The sequence below is a fragment of the Hippocampus bargibanti genome, linkage group LG10, assembly GCF_051943395.1.
Source record: "Hippocampus bargibanti isolate YZ-2025 linkage group LG10, ASM5194339v1, whole genome shotgun sequence".
Classification (NCBI taxonomy): Eukaryota; Metazoa; Chordata; class Actinopteri; order Syngnathiformes; family Syngnathidae; genus Hippocampus; species Hippocampus bargibanti.
In genome coordinates, this window is record NC_142743.1 from 9174377 (window position 1) to 9190837 (window position 16461).

The following is a 16461-nucleotide window of genomic DNA, read 5'->3' on the forward strand; positions in this document are numbered from 1 at the left end:
ATCCTTGAAGGGCATTACAGTACACACTGGTGGCAAGAACAAAACCAAAAAAATGTCATGTTGCCTTTTTTTAATAATGAACGAAATATTTTTCATACATATTCAAACTTTGGTCAACATGTAAAACAAACAGAAAAGCAATTAAGTGTCAATGTTGAACATCTCAGGAAAAAACAAACAGATATGTCCATGTGTGGAAAAGGGTGAAGCAAAGCAAGATGCTAAACACCCCAATTGCAGGTCCACGTCCCCTCAATTTCCAGCTGTGAGGTTTGCTTTTTTTCTGGGTCGGGGAATACAAAAGCTAAGACGAGAGAGGTGGTTCAACCCAAGAAACAATGAACATTCTTACAAAAACAACAACAGTGGCGACCAAGATGAAAGGAACTGGTGTAACTTTCGCCACAGTTGCTGTGTGTGACGTTGGCGATTTGAAGATATCATCGAGGAGAGGAGGGGAAAACTGCCAAGATGTCCAGATGAACCGTGGACACAGAACCATACCAATGTGCCTCCCTACTGAGAATCCTCTTCATCTGTCTTCTTTTTTAGTTTTTTATCATGCCACCGTCGCCTTCGCTTACCATGCGCTTACGTCCTCTGTTGGAGGAAAAACAAAGACATGTTGGTGGAATTATGGACAGTGAATCCTGCATGATGCCCATCACAGCCTGATACACAAACCACATTTTCCAAAGTAACTAATTTACATGAAACATGGCAGAAACTACGGTCAAAAAACAAGATGCAGATGGTGCATTTGCATACCTGTCAACTTCTGAAACCAAAAAAAGCCTGGTAATATATAGTAATGACGAGGTCCTGGTCAGGGGGAGCAACAATTTAACATTACAGCGACTTAAAGGATAACCGACACCATTTTTTTGTTTCCTAACTGACATCAGAAAAACGTTTTATCACATCTAAAATACCCAAAACACGCAGGCTGATATTGTTAGTCAAATGCAAAACACCAATAAAAATGAGTTAGTGTCCCAAAACTACTTCAAAATGACCTCTGAGATGCCGAGTTTCAGAAGGTCCCGCCCCCTTGTTCGTGACGTCACGCTAAGACGTCTTTGCCTTGCTCTAGAATCAAAACAATGGCTTCAGATTCGGAGAAGATGCTTTCTTGTTACTCATCCAGTTATGAATATGATTCAAATAGTTCTGAAGAGGAAAGCATATATGTTTGTAATCGATTAAAGAAGACCTCCCGTATCAATTCCAGCCACCGTCAGGACTCCAATGTAGCATCCCAGAAAATGCACAAGATGGCGCCCAAGCTCCGTTGGAAATGGGCTGATTTGTCTGCTGGGAATTTGTGTCAACTAGTATCAAATAGTAGTCTTGGTGCAACACACAAAGATTCACCATCGCATTATTAATGTTTTTCTTCTAATTTCGCCATCAACACGGATCAATACGAAGTTTTCAGACCAAACAGAGTTACGCAAAATGCATTGTGTGTCGCTTTCTCGGTCAGGGGCGTTCCAGACGTGAAGTCACGTCAGGCATCGTCATCAACTCGAAAACAAGACTTCCTGAATATTCAGCGCAAGTCTTAAAACGTAAAATATAGCTATATGCGGTGGAATCTTTGTAAAATACGCTCAGTAGAAGTCATTTGAAGTGACGTTACAAATTATGGACACAACTTCTTATCCTTTAAAACTAGGCTAAAAACACCATATAAATGTTGGCCAATGTCAAAGACATACTTGTGACAAAAATACCCATATTTCAACTGGTCAATCATGAAAATATCATGACTAGTTTCCCACCTCTGAAATCAAACACACAGCCCAATGTAATCATTTAGACATGAGGTACCAAGGTTAAAATGAACAACTGATAATGGATATGAATCATATCAAATCACATCTTTGACCACTATAAATCAAATAAAGTGTGTCGCTGATTCCTCCATGTCCGATAGAAAACTTGACACACACTGCAGTTCGCGTCATTTTCACCTTTTCTTGACCGAAGTTAACTCCTGGAAATGCTTTGGAGTATTCTTCACGAAACGACTAGTTTTCTTTTAGATTTCACACTTTTTGTGTCTTTTTCTACGGCAGATCCCATTACATGACAATGATAAAAACGATGCTAACTCTTGACTCTCCATTCCAAGAATGACCCGTAGCACACGCAATTCATCTAAAGGAAGCCAACACTGTGCTGATCGCCTGTTGTAAATTTAAAAACCGTCATTTTCATTCATAAACTGAAACCCGGAATGGGACAATGAAAACCATACTCATTATGGCAAAACCAGAGTAATTGGCAGGTATGCATTTGCGTTGCGATCCGTCCACATTTCAGCCTACAAGAACCTCACTAAAACCAACCTGGATGGACAGGCGTCTCTTAGCTGCTTGGTGATGACAGACTCTTGGTAGCAGTGGTCCACAAAGGACTCCATGATTGTATGAGCATGTGGCACGTCGAGATTTATTTCGGGGAGCTCGTCGTAGACCCGCTGAAAGCCCTGCAGAGGGAAAAATAAAACAAAACAAGTCTTAGTTCACGAGCAGTGGTCAATAACAGTTCATTCTCATCTTCTAAGAAGACAAAGAGGCTGACCCTGTTCATCTGATCCACAGTGAGATGACCCGTTTTCCAAAGGGACTGCAAGAGTTTGATGATCATGGGGCTGGCTGTGTCGCCTTTGGATTCCAGCACCATTACAATGGCCTGAAAAGATGATACACAAATGGTTGGGCTCACATTTAAAACAAATTGGCCAGGCTTTTGTCGTCGATGAGGTCATTTAAGATAAAAACAAAAATAAACAAATCAAAACCAATAGAAACATACACACAAATAAATCAAGAAATAAAACTTACCTATATAAATAAATACACAAATAAATAAATAAACACCAATAAATAAACCAAAATAAATAAATAAATCAATGGGGGGTAGATGTGTCATAATTTAATTTTCAGTACAGACGCTCCCCACCTGACGAACGAGATACGTTCCCAGCGGTCGTCAGGTGAATTTGGTCGTAAGTTGCTTCCGTGCTGTATTTTGTATGGAATGTATGTTTAAGTCAAACACTGAACGTGGAAGTATAAAAAACAGACGCTCTAATAGTCGTCAAATGAATTCACACCTACTGTAGTACGACAACATATATCCTAGGGTCTTCAGTAAACCATTATGATGTGCCAGCAGTCATGACTTTTTGTTATGCATCACATTCCCTTGGAGCATCAACTGGGAAAAGGGATTTCCTTCCCACCCACGTATTCTACACAGCCAATCGCAAGCGAGCTTGGCCGGAGAAAGGCACGCAATACAAAAATCTAACTTACAGCATCGCTGTCCAAACATTTTTCGAGATTCGGTATTCGCTAAAATGTTCGTATGTACCGTTTGTCGTAACTCAAATGGTCGTAAGTCGGGGAGCGTCTGTAATATATTTGATTATAATGAATCATCCAATTACAATCCCTCTGTTGAAGATGTTCCCCATTGAAGTTTATTGGTTCATTTCATTAGAGTAACTTATTATTATTTTTTTTTTGCACTGATTCCAAATTGATCGTTGACATTGTTTTCTGCTTCAAAAAGAATATTGTGTGCATTGTGAAACATTTCATGTCATCGTCATCTCAATTCAACATTGTACAAATGAATATTGAGGAACAGTCAGCGACAACGTGATCGTTCCAGAAACCCCCGATGGGGCGGGGACATTTATTTCTTTTTAGAGGCAACAAAATGTTCAGATTTATTTTGGATTGATCGGTGAGGACTGGTACATGACAAATGAAAGCGTAGACAGTGCCAAAAACAACAAACAGTCCTTGGCATAAAAACTGTATCAAAGGATATTTTATTCCAATTCTTATTTTGCACTTGGCAGAACGCAAAGGGATATTTCCAGGTGCCCCCGTACGAACGAATCAGTTCCAATATTCGCTGCATGTTGTTGTTATATTTTTTTAAGATAGAAAATGAAGAATGCCACATTGCAGTACCGACACACTATAAATGAGTGTCATTTGTCCAAAGCGAAGTGCATGTTTCCGACCTCATAGACGAGCTCATGGTGGAAATGGGGGACCTCCAGTTCTCGCAGGCAACGCTCAGCCTCCGTCACATCTCCTGAAGTCAGGTACTCCTCCAGAAGAAGGTTCATCTGGAATATATGAAAAAAAAATAGTTTTTAATCGCGTGAGATTTTCAAGCGAAAATGTTATATGGGTCACACGGCACGGTCACATGAAAAGATATCGACAAATGAATTCTCACACTTGACATTCTTCACCAGAGGCCTGAATAAGTCATATAAAGTTAGCTGCAAAAGTATTTTTCACCATCTTAAGAGTCAATAATGGGCTCCAGGAGCTATCATAGCAGATGAAAGTCAATATCCACCTGGCTTTGACCTACAAAAAGCGACAACTTCAAATAAGAGTTAAAGGACAACCGACGTCACTTTTTTGTTTTTTAACTGACATCAGAAAAACGTCCTATAGCATCTAAAATACCCAAAATACGCAGAATGATATTTATAGTCAAATGCAAAACACCAATAAAGATGACTTAAAGTGTCCAAAATCTGCAAAAAAATTGAGCTGCGAATTGGGCATTTTCAGAAAGTCCCGCCCCCATTTCGTGACGTCACGCCAAGACGTCTTGCATTGCTTGTGAATCAAAACAATGGCTTCAGATTCGGAGAATATTCTTGTTACACATCCAGTTATGAATATGATTCAAATAGTTCTGAAGAGGAAAGCATACATGTTTGCAATCGATTAAAGAATTTATTTGGGCCATTTTGAGACAAACGGGCGGGGGGGGGATGTCTCACCCAAAAAGAGGCAGAAGAATGGCAACCAGCTCCGGTGAGGAATGAATCAGCCCCTTTCCACAGGCTGATACATTCTTTCCATGGAGTTTGCCTCCTCCTGCTGGCGGCTTTTGGGTGTAAGACATGGTTTAAAAAAAAAACAGTACAGCAAAATACATTGACGTGATGGAAAGACGCTACAATGCGTCCTTTTTACGGTGAGGAGGCGGTCCTTTTCTGACGTCACGTACGCACTCGTCGACGTCAGACGTCGGTTGTCCTTTAATCTTATGGGATTTTATGGATCTTTTTGACACATACAGTACAATGACATATTATATTGTCAGAATAACAAGGGCTTCTGTTTTGGTTTTAAACAGAAGAATAGTTGAAAGAAATGATTCAAAGGGGAAGGATGGGACAAATATGGGAAGTCATACAGAAACAAAATAGGAGAGTGGGGTGGGGGGAGCACAGTAAGTTCTAAGACATGCAGATAATGACATGGGGAAAACACAAAGCAGAAGCCATAACGCCTTCTGTTTGTTTTGTATGTTCACACCAGACCGTGACAGTTCATACACGCACTTGAGCGTCACCGATGGTGTAGGGTCGTCAAAATGCGATTGGCAAACCATCAAATCGTAGATACAAATGTATCATTACTAGTTACTGGGCTGCTCATACCTCCTTGATGAGATGTTTGACAGGTCTGAGACCACCACCTACGCCCCACACGTTATCCAGACGCACCATGGCGCTCTTCAGGGACAGCAGCACGGCGGCGCGGTCCAAAGCCACTCTGAACACAACCGTGAATAGAGTTGGAGTAGAAAAGTAGCACAAAACGAGACCAGGTATATATATATATTTTTTTTGTCACAAACACTGCTACACTTATGCAAAAAAAATATCTGAGAGGTTCTTAAAAATCAAATAATAATCTAAAGAGTAGAATGTTCACCTGGCATGGTCACACTCCACTTTGCCTTTATAGCAGTCCAGGAATGACATTGGAAGGACGTGATCCGCTATGGCTCTGGCTATAAACTGGCCCAACATCTGGCATAGACAAGGGGAAAAATAAGAAAAAAATATGACAAAGCAGATGCTCAGGCAGTCGGTTAAAATTCAGGAAAAAAATATTTTTGGGACGATTTTGCATAGTTAAACTCTTTATAATGCCCTTCCTCACGTACGACTTTTTAAAGGTAGAGCGTGTGTGTGATTTGGTGCCATCTGGCGATGAACTAACAGAATGCCAGTACCGAAGCTCGAAGCGGATTTGTCTATATTTGCCTATCACCGATTTCCTCAGTCGAAGTGAAATCAAAATGAGATTTCAAACGATTTTTAATACTCCCTCAAGTGACGAAGTAAGCACATGGCAACAAAAACTTCCATTTTATGACGAATACTCGTCTTTTGCATTTTCTGCGGCACCAAAATGCATCTCATGGGTCAGTCCTGGTATTACACAAGTACTTTCATTGCAGGGCTCAATTCATGGAATGCAACGTGTACCTGGGGAGCATCGGGGGTGTCCAGTATGAGGTCGGGAAGCTCTTTGAGCATCTTGTCGAAGGCCCGCGCCATGTCGTTTTGGGTAAGCACCTTGACGGATAGGTCGGACAACAAGCGGGAGGTGAGCTCTCGGTGGCTGGCTTTGCCTTCCAGGGACAGCGAGACAGCCACTGACGAGAACTCGTACTTGTGGGGGCCCAAGTGGAGTTGCTTCAGCAGCATCTTTGTGCAAAATAAATAGGAGTGAGTTAGAAATCCACTTAGACACAACAATAGGGACACTTTGAGGTATCACACTAATAATCGGGCTTATACAAATGCAACAGACACAAGTGATATTCATTTAACGTAAGAATTTTTAGAGCTTTTTCATTTTTGTGTTCTTGTGTTAATTGGTTAAACTGTATTGTACACAGTGCATCTAACTAATCTAACAAATGATGGTTCTAATGCTCACACAAATCACATTTTCACTAACCTGAACTTCCTTTGTGTCACCATGTTCAAAGTATTCCTGGACAATTGGGTTGACCATTTTCCCCAGGTTCCTCTCATCCACCTCTGGAACAACTTCTGCATAAACTGTGTCTCCCTTGAAATGATAAAAGGATACATTGTGTTCAGAGAGTAAAATCTGAGCGAACCAATGCAACTTTTGTCACAGCAAAACACATTCACATGAATATGGGGTTGTTTTTCAATGTCGATTTCTGTGGTGTAATTTACTCATTTGAGTTAGGGACACATTTAAAAAGGAAAAAAAAAAGCAAAAAAAAAAAGAAAAGAAAAATGTGATTATGTCACAATAAACCAAAAGGGAAAGCATTTATAAAATAAAATTAACAAATAATTGAAGTTAAATATCCTGAAATATATTTATAATATAAGGATGTTGAGAGGTGACAATTTTGGGAGTGGCATTTTCTTAAATAAAATCCGCAACTGTAAATTAATATATTGACACACACATGTACAATAACGATACAGCGATGCCTGAAGCACCGACCCGCCTTTCAAGTTTTTCAAGATATGAACCGTCAGTCGACTGATTATTTTTTTTGCCTTGACTCTCAAGCACAAACTTGAGATACGAGCGCTTTCTGGCGCCACTAGAGACAATTTAGCTCAAGTCATCAAAAGCAGCAGTTATGCAAATAGCAAACAATCACAAAATTGCTTTTAAACTGTGTCACGTCACCGCCACTTTAAACCAGACTAAACTTCAAAAATGAAAATTAAACATCCGTTGAAAATACTGTATGCCCAAAGTTATTGGCACTGCTAGCTAGCTTCAAGAAACTGTGACTGACACGTTAGTAAAAAAATCGCGCTGCAAGCTAACTTCATGAAACGATGACTGATATGCGCGTTGATAGTTGCAAATGTAGGTCCCTTTAGGTAACAGATTTATTGAACAAAATTCGTGGAACACATGATAATATATCACATCACAAGTGGATTCTTTTTCTTGACGATTACAAAATACTGCCCCCAATGGCAAAGACGGGTACAGCAGAAGAAGCTGCTTTAAACTACAGTAAAGTCTCGTTATATCGATATTCAAGGGAGTCCGAAAAAATATCGATATAACCGGGACTATCGATATATGTTTGCATGTAATTTTCTCCGTGCGTGCATAGAAATAGTATCGATATAACCGGGACTATCGATATATCCGATATCGATATAACGAGACTTTACTGTATTTATGGATGGCGTTATACCATGTTTGGATACAATTCAATATTGTAGAGGCTGATTTTCTTTACAAATCACAACAGAATGAATATAAATATATTTGAATAAATAAAAGTACATAAATAATACTTTTATTGATTCATCTGTTTGCTTTGATCAGCGCTCTTTTCATACTTGGTCCTGAACTGCCTGAACTCTTTCAAATTTAACCCTGATGTTTATCTTTACTACTTGGAATCTTCCCAAGGACATTGTGACCTTGTGTATCAGGAAATCAATCCCCTTTGCTGTGCGCATGGGTTATTAGCCGGTACCGGCGTGTCATTCCCCACTGATACTGTTTTGGTTCCAATGTGTTCCAACATCAAGGTCAAAATAAGACTGTTATCAACTTTTTTTTTCACTGCAGAAGTTCAATTTCCCACTCTATTTTCATTGAGCCCTTCAGCTTGATAAAGAGGTTAAAGATTGAATGGCTCGGCTGATTGACCTGTGACACAGCCATCTGCATAAGAGGATCACGTGAAATGCGCTGAAGAGGGGAAAAAGATGCTTGGACTAAGGATACACAGATACAACTTTTTTTTCTCAGACCAAGAGCAAGAAAAACTGCTTAGATTAAAAAAAAGGATGGGTGAATGGAATTTCCATAAAAAAAAGGTTTATACTGTGACGCTGGTGTGATTAGTTAGCCTCTTACATGATATTTTGCATTTGGTGTTAGGATGAAGCTAACACAAGAGGACTTCTACAATGCAAATGATTTGACAATACAATACACAGCTTGATTTATATAGCACTTTCACAACAGCTTAAACTTTAACAAAGCGCTTACCAAAACAGTTAACAAAGTAAAATAATAAACAACATATAACATCTCCACTGCGAGACTAATAAAGGAAAATACGATCAAACCCAATAACATAAGACACGCTTGTGTAGTATTCCAGCAAAGTGGCATTCAGAGTATTTGTCCAAATAAGGGCTGCGCTTTGAGGTGTGATAATCTTGTTTAAATGTAAGATTCACGCTAACCTGAGCAGATTCATCGTAGTTTGGATCCTGCAAATCAGGTTCCTCGTCTTCATAAACCATCCCGGCGGCGCCCCAGACACCTTTACCGCCTGCTCCACCTGAGGAAAAAACAAAAACAAACAACAAAACGTTGTATTTTTGTAGTAATTTAGAGGAATAAAAGTGTTTGCAACATGGCAGGCAAAGGTGTGTGTGGTAATGCACTTTACTCCGTTAGATCACCTTTTGAATAAATTGCAATTTAAAGGACAACCGACGTCACATTTTTGTTTCTTAACTGACATCAGAAAAACGTTTGATAGCATCTGAAATACCCAAAACACACACTGTGATATTTTTAGTCAAACACAAAACACCAATAAAAATGACTTAGTGTCCAAAATCTGCAAAAAATTGAGCTGCGAATTGGGCATTTTCAGAAAGTCCCGCCCCCAGTTTGTGACGTCATGCCAAGACTTCTTGCATTGCTTGAGAATCAAAACAATGGCTTCAGATTCGGAAAATATGCTTTCTTGTTACACCTCGAGTTATGAATATGATTCAAATAGTTCTGAAGAGGAAAGCATACATGTTTGCAATCGATTAAAGAATTCATTTGTGCCATTTTGAGGCAACATTGGGGGGAAAATCTCTCACCCCAAAAAAGAGGCACAAAATGGCGACATCCTGTGGCCACCTCCGTTTCCACAGGCTGATAAATTCCTTATATGGAGCTTGGACACCCTCTTCTGGCGGCTTTTGGGTGCAACATGGTTTTCAGACCAAACATGTACAGCAAAATACATTGACGTGATGGAAGGACTGCTACAATTTGTCTTTTTTTCGGTCAGGGGGCGTTCCTTTAGTGACGTCACGTACGGACTTGTCACCAACTCAAAAACAAGACTTCCTGAATCTTCAGCGCGAGTCTTAAAACGTAAAATATAGCTATATGCGGCGGAATCTTATTAAAATACGCCCAGTAGAAGTCATTTGAAGCCAGTTTACAAATTATGGACACAACTTGTCCGGAGATGTCGGTTGTCCTTTAAGTTACATTTGTGTTGTTACCAGTATTGTAACTTAAACCGCTCATACCCCAAAACCACCCTGCCCCTTTAAATGAATGGAAATCCCATTAATCTAATTCAGCCTCTGGAAAAAAAAAAGTGTTTTTCATGACAAAATAGAGCACGGAACATTTTTTTTCGTCACACTTTGCGTCAAATAAAATGGCCAACGCGCCTCTGCTCGCTTTGGCCAGTAGAAGACAGGCAGAACATGGCCATCTGCAGGGCGCAGAGGTCACAGCTCCCCTTCTTGCAGAGGATAAAGAATATGTGACTATGAGTACTGTGAGTTCAAACGTTGTGTTCAAATATTTCTTCGGGGTAAATCCCAAACAATGTATCAACACCGATATAATCCGGTCCAAGATTTACCCTTTTTTGGCAGACCTCTCCCTTTTCCCGTTCTGGATTTGCGGTCACTGGTGGTGATTTTGCCTTTTGGACTGTGAGGGTCCGCCCCGGCGGTGTCCCCGGACTCTGAGAGGGATTCGCTGGTGGAGTTGCGCGATGACTTGCGCAGACGCCGCTTTGCCTTAGCCTTGAGCCTGGCCTCGTGCAGGGCTTTCTCCTGAGGCGTCCAGTTGCCGTTCACCTCCGCCTCATTCAGCTCGTCGTCGTCGGCGTAGGGATGCTCTGCCTTTTCTAGCTTGTCATCGCGATGAAACGTCTCTGTGAGCAGGAAAGGACACCGCGGATGTTACTGAGGTTGCATGTTTGGCAGCGGGGAGGCGGTCAGCTGCCGCGTTTCAGTTGAACCGCAGTGTGTGCAGATAAAACCGATAGCGATACTGGCCCATCAGGATTCATGCTGCATTTCCTCAAGTCGTGGCTGACGTGGGTTCGAATTGAGGCTATTGCACACTGCATCACATTTCAATAAGCATCTCAATTCAAATCGATAGCTCATTGACTCACTCACATGCACCCACCCCAAATATGTTGCAGTTCAAACCACATTTCCCAAACTTTTTTGAGCCAGGGTGAAATAGTACCATATTTTTCCGGACTATAAGGCGCACCTACAACAAATTACATGTTTTAAAACTTTTTCCATGTATAAGGCGCAACGGATTATGAGGCGCACTTTAATGAATGACAAACAGTCAAACCTCGGTTTTCAACCATAATCTGTTCCAGAAACCTGTTCGAAAACCGATATGGTCATTTCACATCACAGTATAATCAAAGTACCGTATGTTGCATTAAATGTTGTTCTTCCTGGTTCAGCTCTCCATTTGTATAGTCTAAATATTAAATCAGCAGGAAGCAAGGTGATATACAAAAAAAGGAATATTTATTATCAGGCAGCTAGAGGATGTTCTCCAGGGGAGAAGCTAGGCCAAGGGACAGAGAGACGAGAGCGTGTGCACAAGCGTGTCTCAGACATTTATAAACAACAGGAGTGATGTCACTTTGGAAAGATCATATCATCTGCTAAATACAATCATGAATATTTATTATCACACTGAAACACGATAGCTAGATTTCTATACTAAGTATAAGCTGAGTACATGTATACTAATTAACATATACAGAAAACTAAACTACACACACACACACACACACACACACACACACACACACACACATACATACATATATATATATATATATATATATACACTAATTGATAAGAATAAGTAGAAATTAAATAAAGGATGTTTTTAGCATGTGTATCTAACTAATTCTAACACCATATTTTACGTAAACTCTTATAATTACTGTATTACTGTAAATCTATATCTATTGTATTGTATTTTCCGGTGTATAATTCGCGCCAGAGTATAAGAGACACCCCCAGTCAATGGTGTATTTTGAAACCTTTTCCATATACAGGTAGCATCCGACTTACGACCGGGTTCCGTTCCGACCAGAAGCGGTTGGAATTCAAAATGGTCACAACTCGAAATCCATTCAAAATTTGGAAGAGAGACTTGGTGATAAATGACGTGCTAAACGCCCCGATTCTGACGCCACGGGGGTGGGCATACGTTGGTCGCCGGTGCCCCGGCCTTACCCCGCTCTCTGTGCCAATTTTGAAAAAATAAATAAAAAATAGGGTCTGGTGGTCGCGGTCGCAAGTACGGGCGGTTGTAAGTCGAGCCGGTCGTATGTATGTTACCTGTACAGGGCGCACTATACTATAAGGCGCAACAAACTGCTAAAAAAACGATTTGGTCGAAAATCAAAACATTTCGGATAAGTGTTTCAACAACGTGCGTGAGGGGGTGCAGAGGGGGGTAGCAAAGGGAGAACACATGGTAAAGAAACGCTGACGCCTGTCTTTTTTAAGTCGATCCCGTCCTTGCACCGTTGGCTCGCAGCAGCAGGACTTGAGTACATATGGTAGCGGGTCACATGACTGGCTCAGGCGTGCCTTTAGGGGGGTAATGAATACTTATACAGAGGCCCAAATGGCAATGCGTGAGCTATATATTACTGGTGGGTGGGAACAAATCCAGACCGCAATCAAACCCAATCCATATTTTTAAACTCATCCCCAAATGACATTTCATTTCAAAGCCAACTGCGTGTTTCTCAGAATTGTCATCGTAGGAACAAATGAAAAGAAAGCAAGTTTGCTGAATCGTTTTAAGGCCACAACCGACAATTCAGAAGAGCATATCCAAGCACATTCTACCTTCACTTGTTCCTTCCCTCCCATATGTAGGTCAAGCGACGTGTCACTGGCTGTAAATTAGGATTCGACCAAGTGCCCCGTGCCAAAAAATGTGTGGCCAACCAATCACGCGAAAGCGGAGAGCTGCGGGGGAGGCAGAAAAAAAAGGGTTTGCCGAAACGGGAGTTGTGCAAGTATTCAAGTCAGGCAACTTCTGCAGCTGTTAAATACTGTGCTGTTGTTGTTTCACCTAAAATGGGAACAGGCAACATGTAGCACTGTGGGTCATTGTAGGGTCACATTTGATTTTATTACGCAACTCTAAAAATATATTTTTTTTCAAATTCTCAATATTGTCTATTAATATGTGCCTTTTTTTACTTTACTCTGCAGTACAATCATAAAAACAGCCTCACATCATGTGAAGATAAGCCAATATGTCCGACGTCATTGCAGCACAATAATGCAAACAAATGTGAAGCTATATCATTTTTTTTCTTGAAACATGAGGACTGCACTCCACAGCAATGAATTTATGTTAACACTTTATGAACGCATAAAGCATATATATGTTAACTCGTTCACTGCCAGACGATGTGCCAGGGTTTTTGTCATTTTCACTCATATTGCAGGACCCCCAGAATATTGAGTTTTAGGACTACATAAACATTAAATGCAGCGTAAGAAACCTTAGACTCTCTTCTTTCATCAGAAAAAAATGAGTTATAATCCCTAAATTATATGGGTCTGGAGTTATCTGAGTGCAAAATGGAGGCGGCTGTACAAAAGGCAAATGATGCCCCCTCGTGGGAGGGAAAAACATTGCCAGAGGTCTGACCAGCGCTTTATCGGCACCTCCCCGCAAGAAAAACCCAAACCCCAACAAATTCAGGAAAGGCAGTGAATCAGTTCAAAATAAATCCCAACAACCGACTGAAATGATGCCTATAAATTTGCAGTCTACTACAATGCAAAATTAATTTGAATTCCATTCATTGTTCAGTCCAACTCTTCTTCTTCTTTCCCTTTCAGCTTTTCCCTTGACGGGGTCGCTACAGCGAATCAGTGTCCTCATTCTTCAGAGGTTTGATTCGCATGTTTGTTTTGCCCAAGCTTTTACATCAGATGCCCATCCTGACACAACCCTCTGTATTTATCCTGGCTTGGGACCGGCACAAGAAGAGACTGGTTTATGTCCCCCTTGTGGTAACTCTATGAAGATGCTCAATAAAAGGCACCCAAACACAAAATGGTCATCGGCACAGCAACATTTAAAAAAGCAAAACTATACTCATCATTTGATGACAATGCTCTGATCTTACCGTGAAATGGGACTAGGTGATGCTTTCAGTCTAACTTTGAATTTGAAAAAAAAAAGCTTACCGACTTGCTAGCCACAAACACAGGCAACATGTGACTACGTCATATTCGTGTTTGACCTCTTCCCTATTTGTATGACAGCCAGGGAGAAAGAGCAGATCTGTTGACGTGTTGGATCCTCCACCCCCCCCCCCCCCTTCCTTTTTTTCAACCAGTTTGTACAGTTGCAGCGCTGGGGAAAGGAGCAGAAGATGCAAACAACTCCTCTTTCAAATAACATAACTACTAGTCTACTGGACTATATCGCACAAATTTATGAGAAGCTGCCCTAAACACGACATTTCTCAGACAGTTTGGACTTGTACAGACAGCCCACTGAGTTTATGGGCCAAATACTGAGTAAACGCGACATCTTTGGTACACATACACACGTGGCCCAGATGCAAAGGCATTTACTGTGCAAAAGTTGTCACCAGTGACCAAACGCAATTCAACTGTGACTTCATATGAAAGACAGTTCATTTATGACTGTGTTCAATAAAGAATTGCTAATTTACTAAACAATTTGACTTGCAGTGTTGAGCACGTCAATTTGAATTCCATTCATTGTTCATCCTCACGATGTTAAATGCCAACAGTGAGTGTTGGTCATCGATGTGGGGTTAATTTTTGCATTCCGAAGGATTCCGCTTAGGTCGTTTAAAGTTCACTTCAAATGGACATTGCTCAGGCAAGTAAGAATAAAATGTACGCAGGCTCATGTCAAAATAAAAGTGTACATTTCTGCCATTTTTTGATAATATCACAACTTTACTTACTTAATCCTTCATATAACTACTTGAAATTGGGCTTTTCGTCCTAACTGCCCCTTGACAAGACTATGAGGTGCTTGTTTCTTTGATAAAGTAAACAACTACACCCAGTGACCAGTCAGAGCGTACAAGAAATAATTACAGCACATGCCGGGCAATCAAGTTACTGGAATTGACACTTTATTCTTTAATTAAATCAATTCAATTGTGGCCAAGTGGGAAAAGGGAATCTGTAATGAATCTTGTGCAATAGTTTGGTTTGACATACATTGTGTGTGTGTGTATGGGTGTGTGTGTGTGTGTGTGTGTGTGTGTGTGTGTGTGTGTATATATATATATATATATATATATATATATATATATATATATATATATATATATATATATATATATATATATATATATATATATATATATATATATATAAAAAAGAAGACATACAGACTGCTGCACTATAGCTGCCGATAACACGCGTTTTGTGTTCCAGCATTCATTATATTTAGAACATGCCGGGGTTGGCGCGAGGGGTTATTATATGCCCCTCAATTTTGTGTTGACCCAGTTAAACCTCCATCAATTTCCTTTTATTTTTGAAAACGCTGGATATGTACAATTTATCTTCTCAACGCCACCCCACGTATACTCCAAGCCCAACAGAGGGAAAAACATCCTGGAGAAAATGACTAATCAATGTTTGATTAACCGCACAACCTGTTAGTGATGCTGCTAATAATACTGTACATTCCAGCAGCAGTTTACGTAACATTTCAATGCACAACGACACGGCGATTATATAAGCACTCCCTTTGGATCCTGTCTTAAGGCTACACTTGTGACGTCACGAGAAAACACGAAGCACGGACGAGTCTTTGCGTGACGTGAATTGCACATTAACTTTGCCCCCCACCAAAAAAAAAAAAAAAAAAAAAACGACAGCGTTGTTTGTGATTTAGGGACACCGTGGCAGACATGTTTGTCAAGGCGGAAGTAAGCGCACCGTGCTCATCCAATCACTACGCGAGGACTTTTAAATACGGAAAAAAATCGCCAAACAACGTGGGAGAAGCAAGTCAATTGGGGAACAAATGTTAGTTGGGACGTAAAACGTGCAATATTACGTTATCCAACAGCGTTGATTGGAAGCGTGCTTGTGGCGGTCGTCGTATGCGGTCGGGGAGTCTCCGGAGCACATGGTGCAGCATGTTAGCCGTCCAGCCCATCCCATACGTGCACAATGGTGGGGGGCAGACAGTGCATGCCAGCAGGCCCCGGCGGTGTGGCGGTGGAACCCCAGACACAAACACTGACTCACCATCTGCCTGTTGAGCCGAAGAGCAAACGTCCACTTCGGTCGCCATGGCGAGAATCGGCTAGATAAACGGGATAACAATCCCCTCACGCGGGTTCTATAGTCTATGTTCTTCCCTTAGTTTCACCAGGCTAAAAGAAACAACTACAAATTTGGGAGAAGGACTTTCTTGGCGCTGAGTAGTGGATATGGCGAGAACGACACCAAAAGACGAGCAGGTGGACTCTTTGAGGCCGAGCACATTTGAGCAGCAAGATAAACAAAGTCTGTTTTTAACTTGGAGC

The 16461-nt window shown here is 40.8% G+C and overlaps 1 protein-coding gene across 1 annotated transcript; it reads right to left on the bottom strand.

The window, feature by feature from the left end:
* Nucleotides 1–55: 55 nt before the first annotated feature.
* pdcd4a (programmed cell death 4a) lies at nucleotides 56–16446 on the bottom strand. The gene is made up of 11 exons (XM_089006227.1): nucleotides 16181–16446; nucleotides 10489–10785; nucleotides 9068–9165; nucleotides 6813–6926; nucleotides 6335–6556; nucleotides 5775–5872; nucleotides 5498–5612; nucleotides 4049–4156; nucleotides 2590–2700; nucleotides 2355–2494; nucleotides 56–600 (listed from the first exon to the last, which is right to left on the bottom strand). Exons 1-11 carry the CDS (start codon nucleotides 16224–16226, stop codon nucleotides 549–551), a joined length of 1401 nt encoding a protein of 466 aa, XP_088862353.1. The 5' UTR covers nucleotides 16227–16446; the 3' UTR covers nucleotides 56–548.
* Nucleotides 16447–16461: the final 15 nt, after the last annotated feature.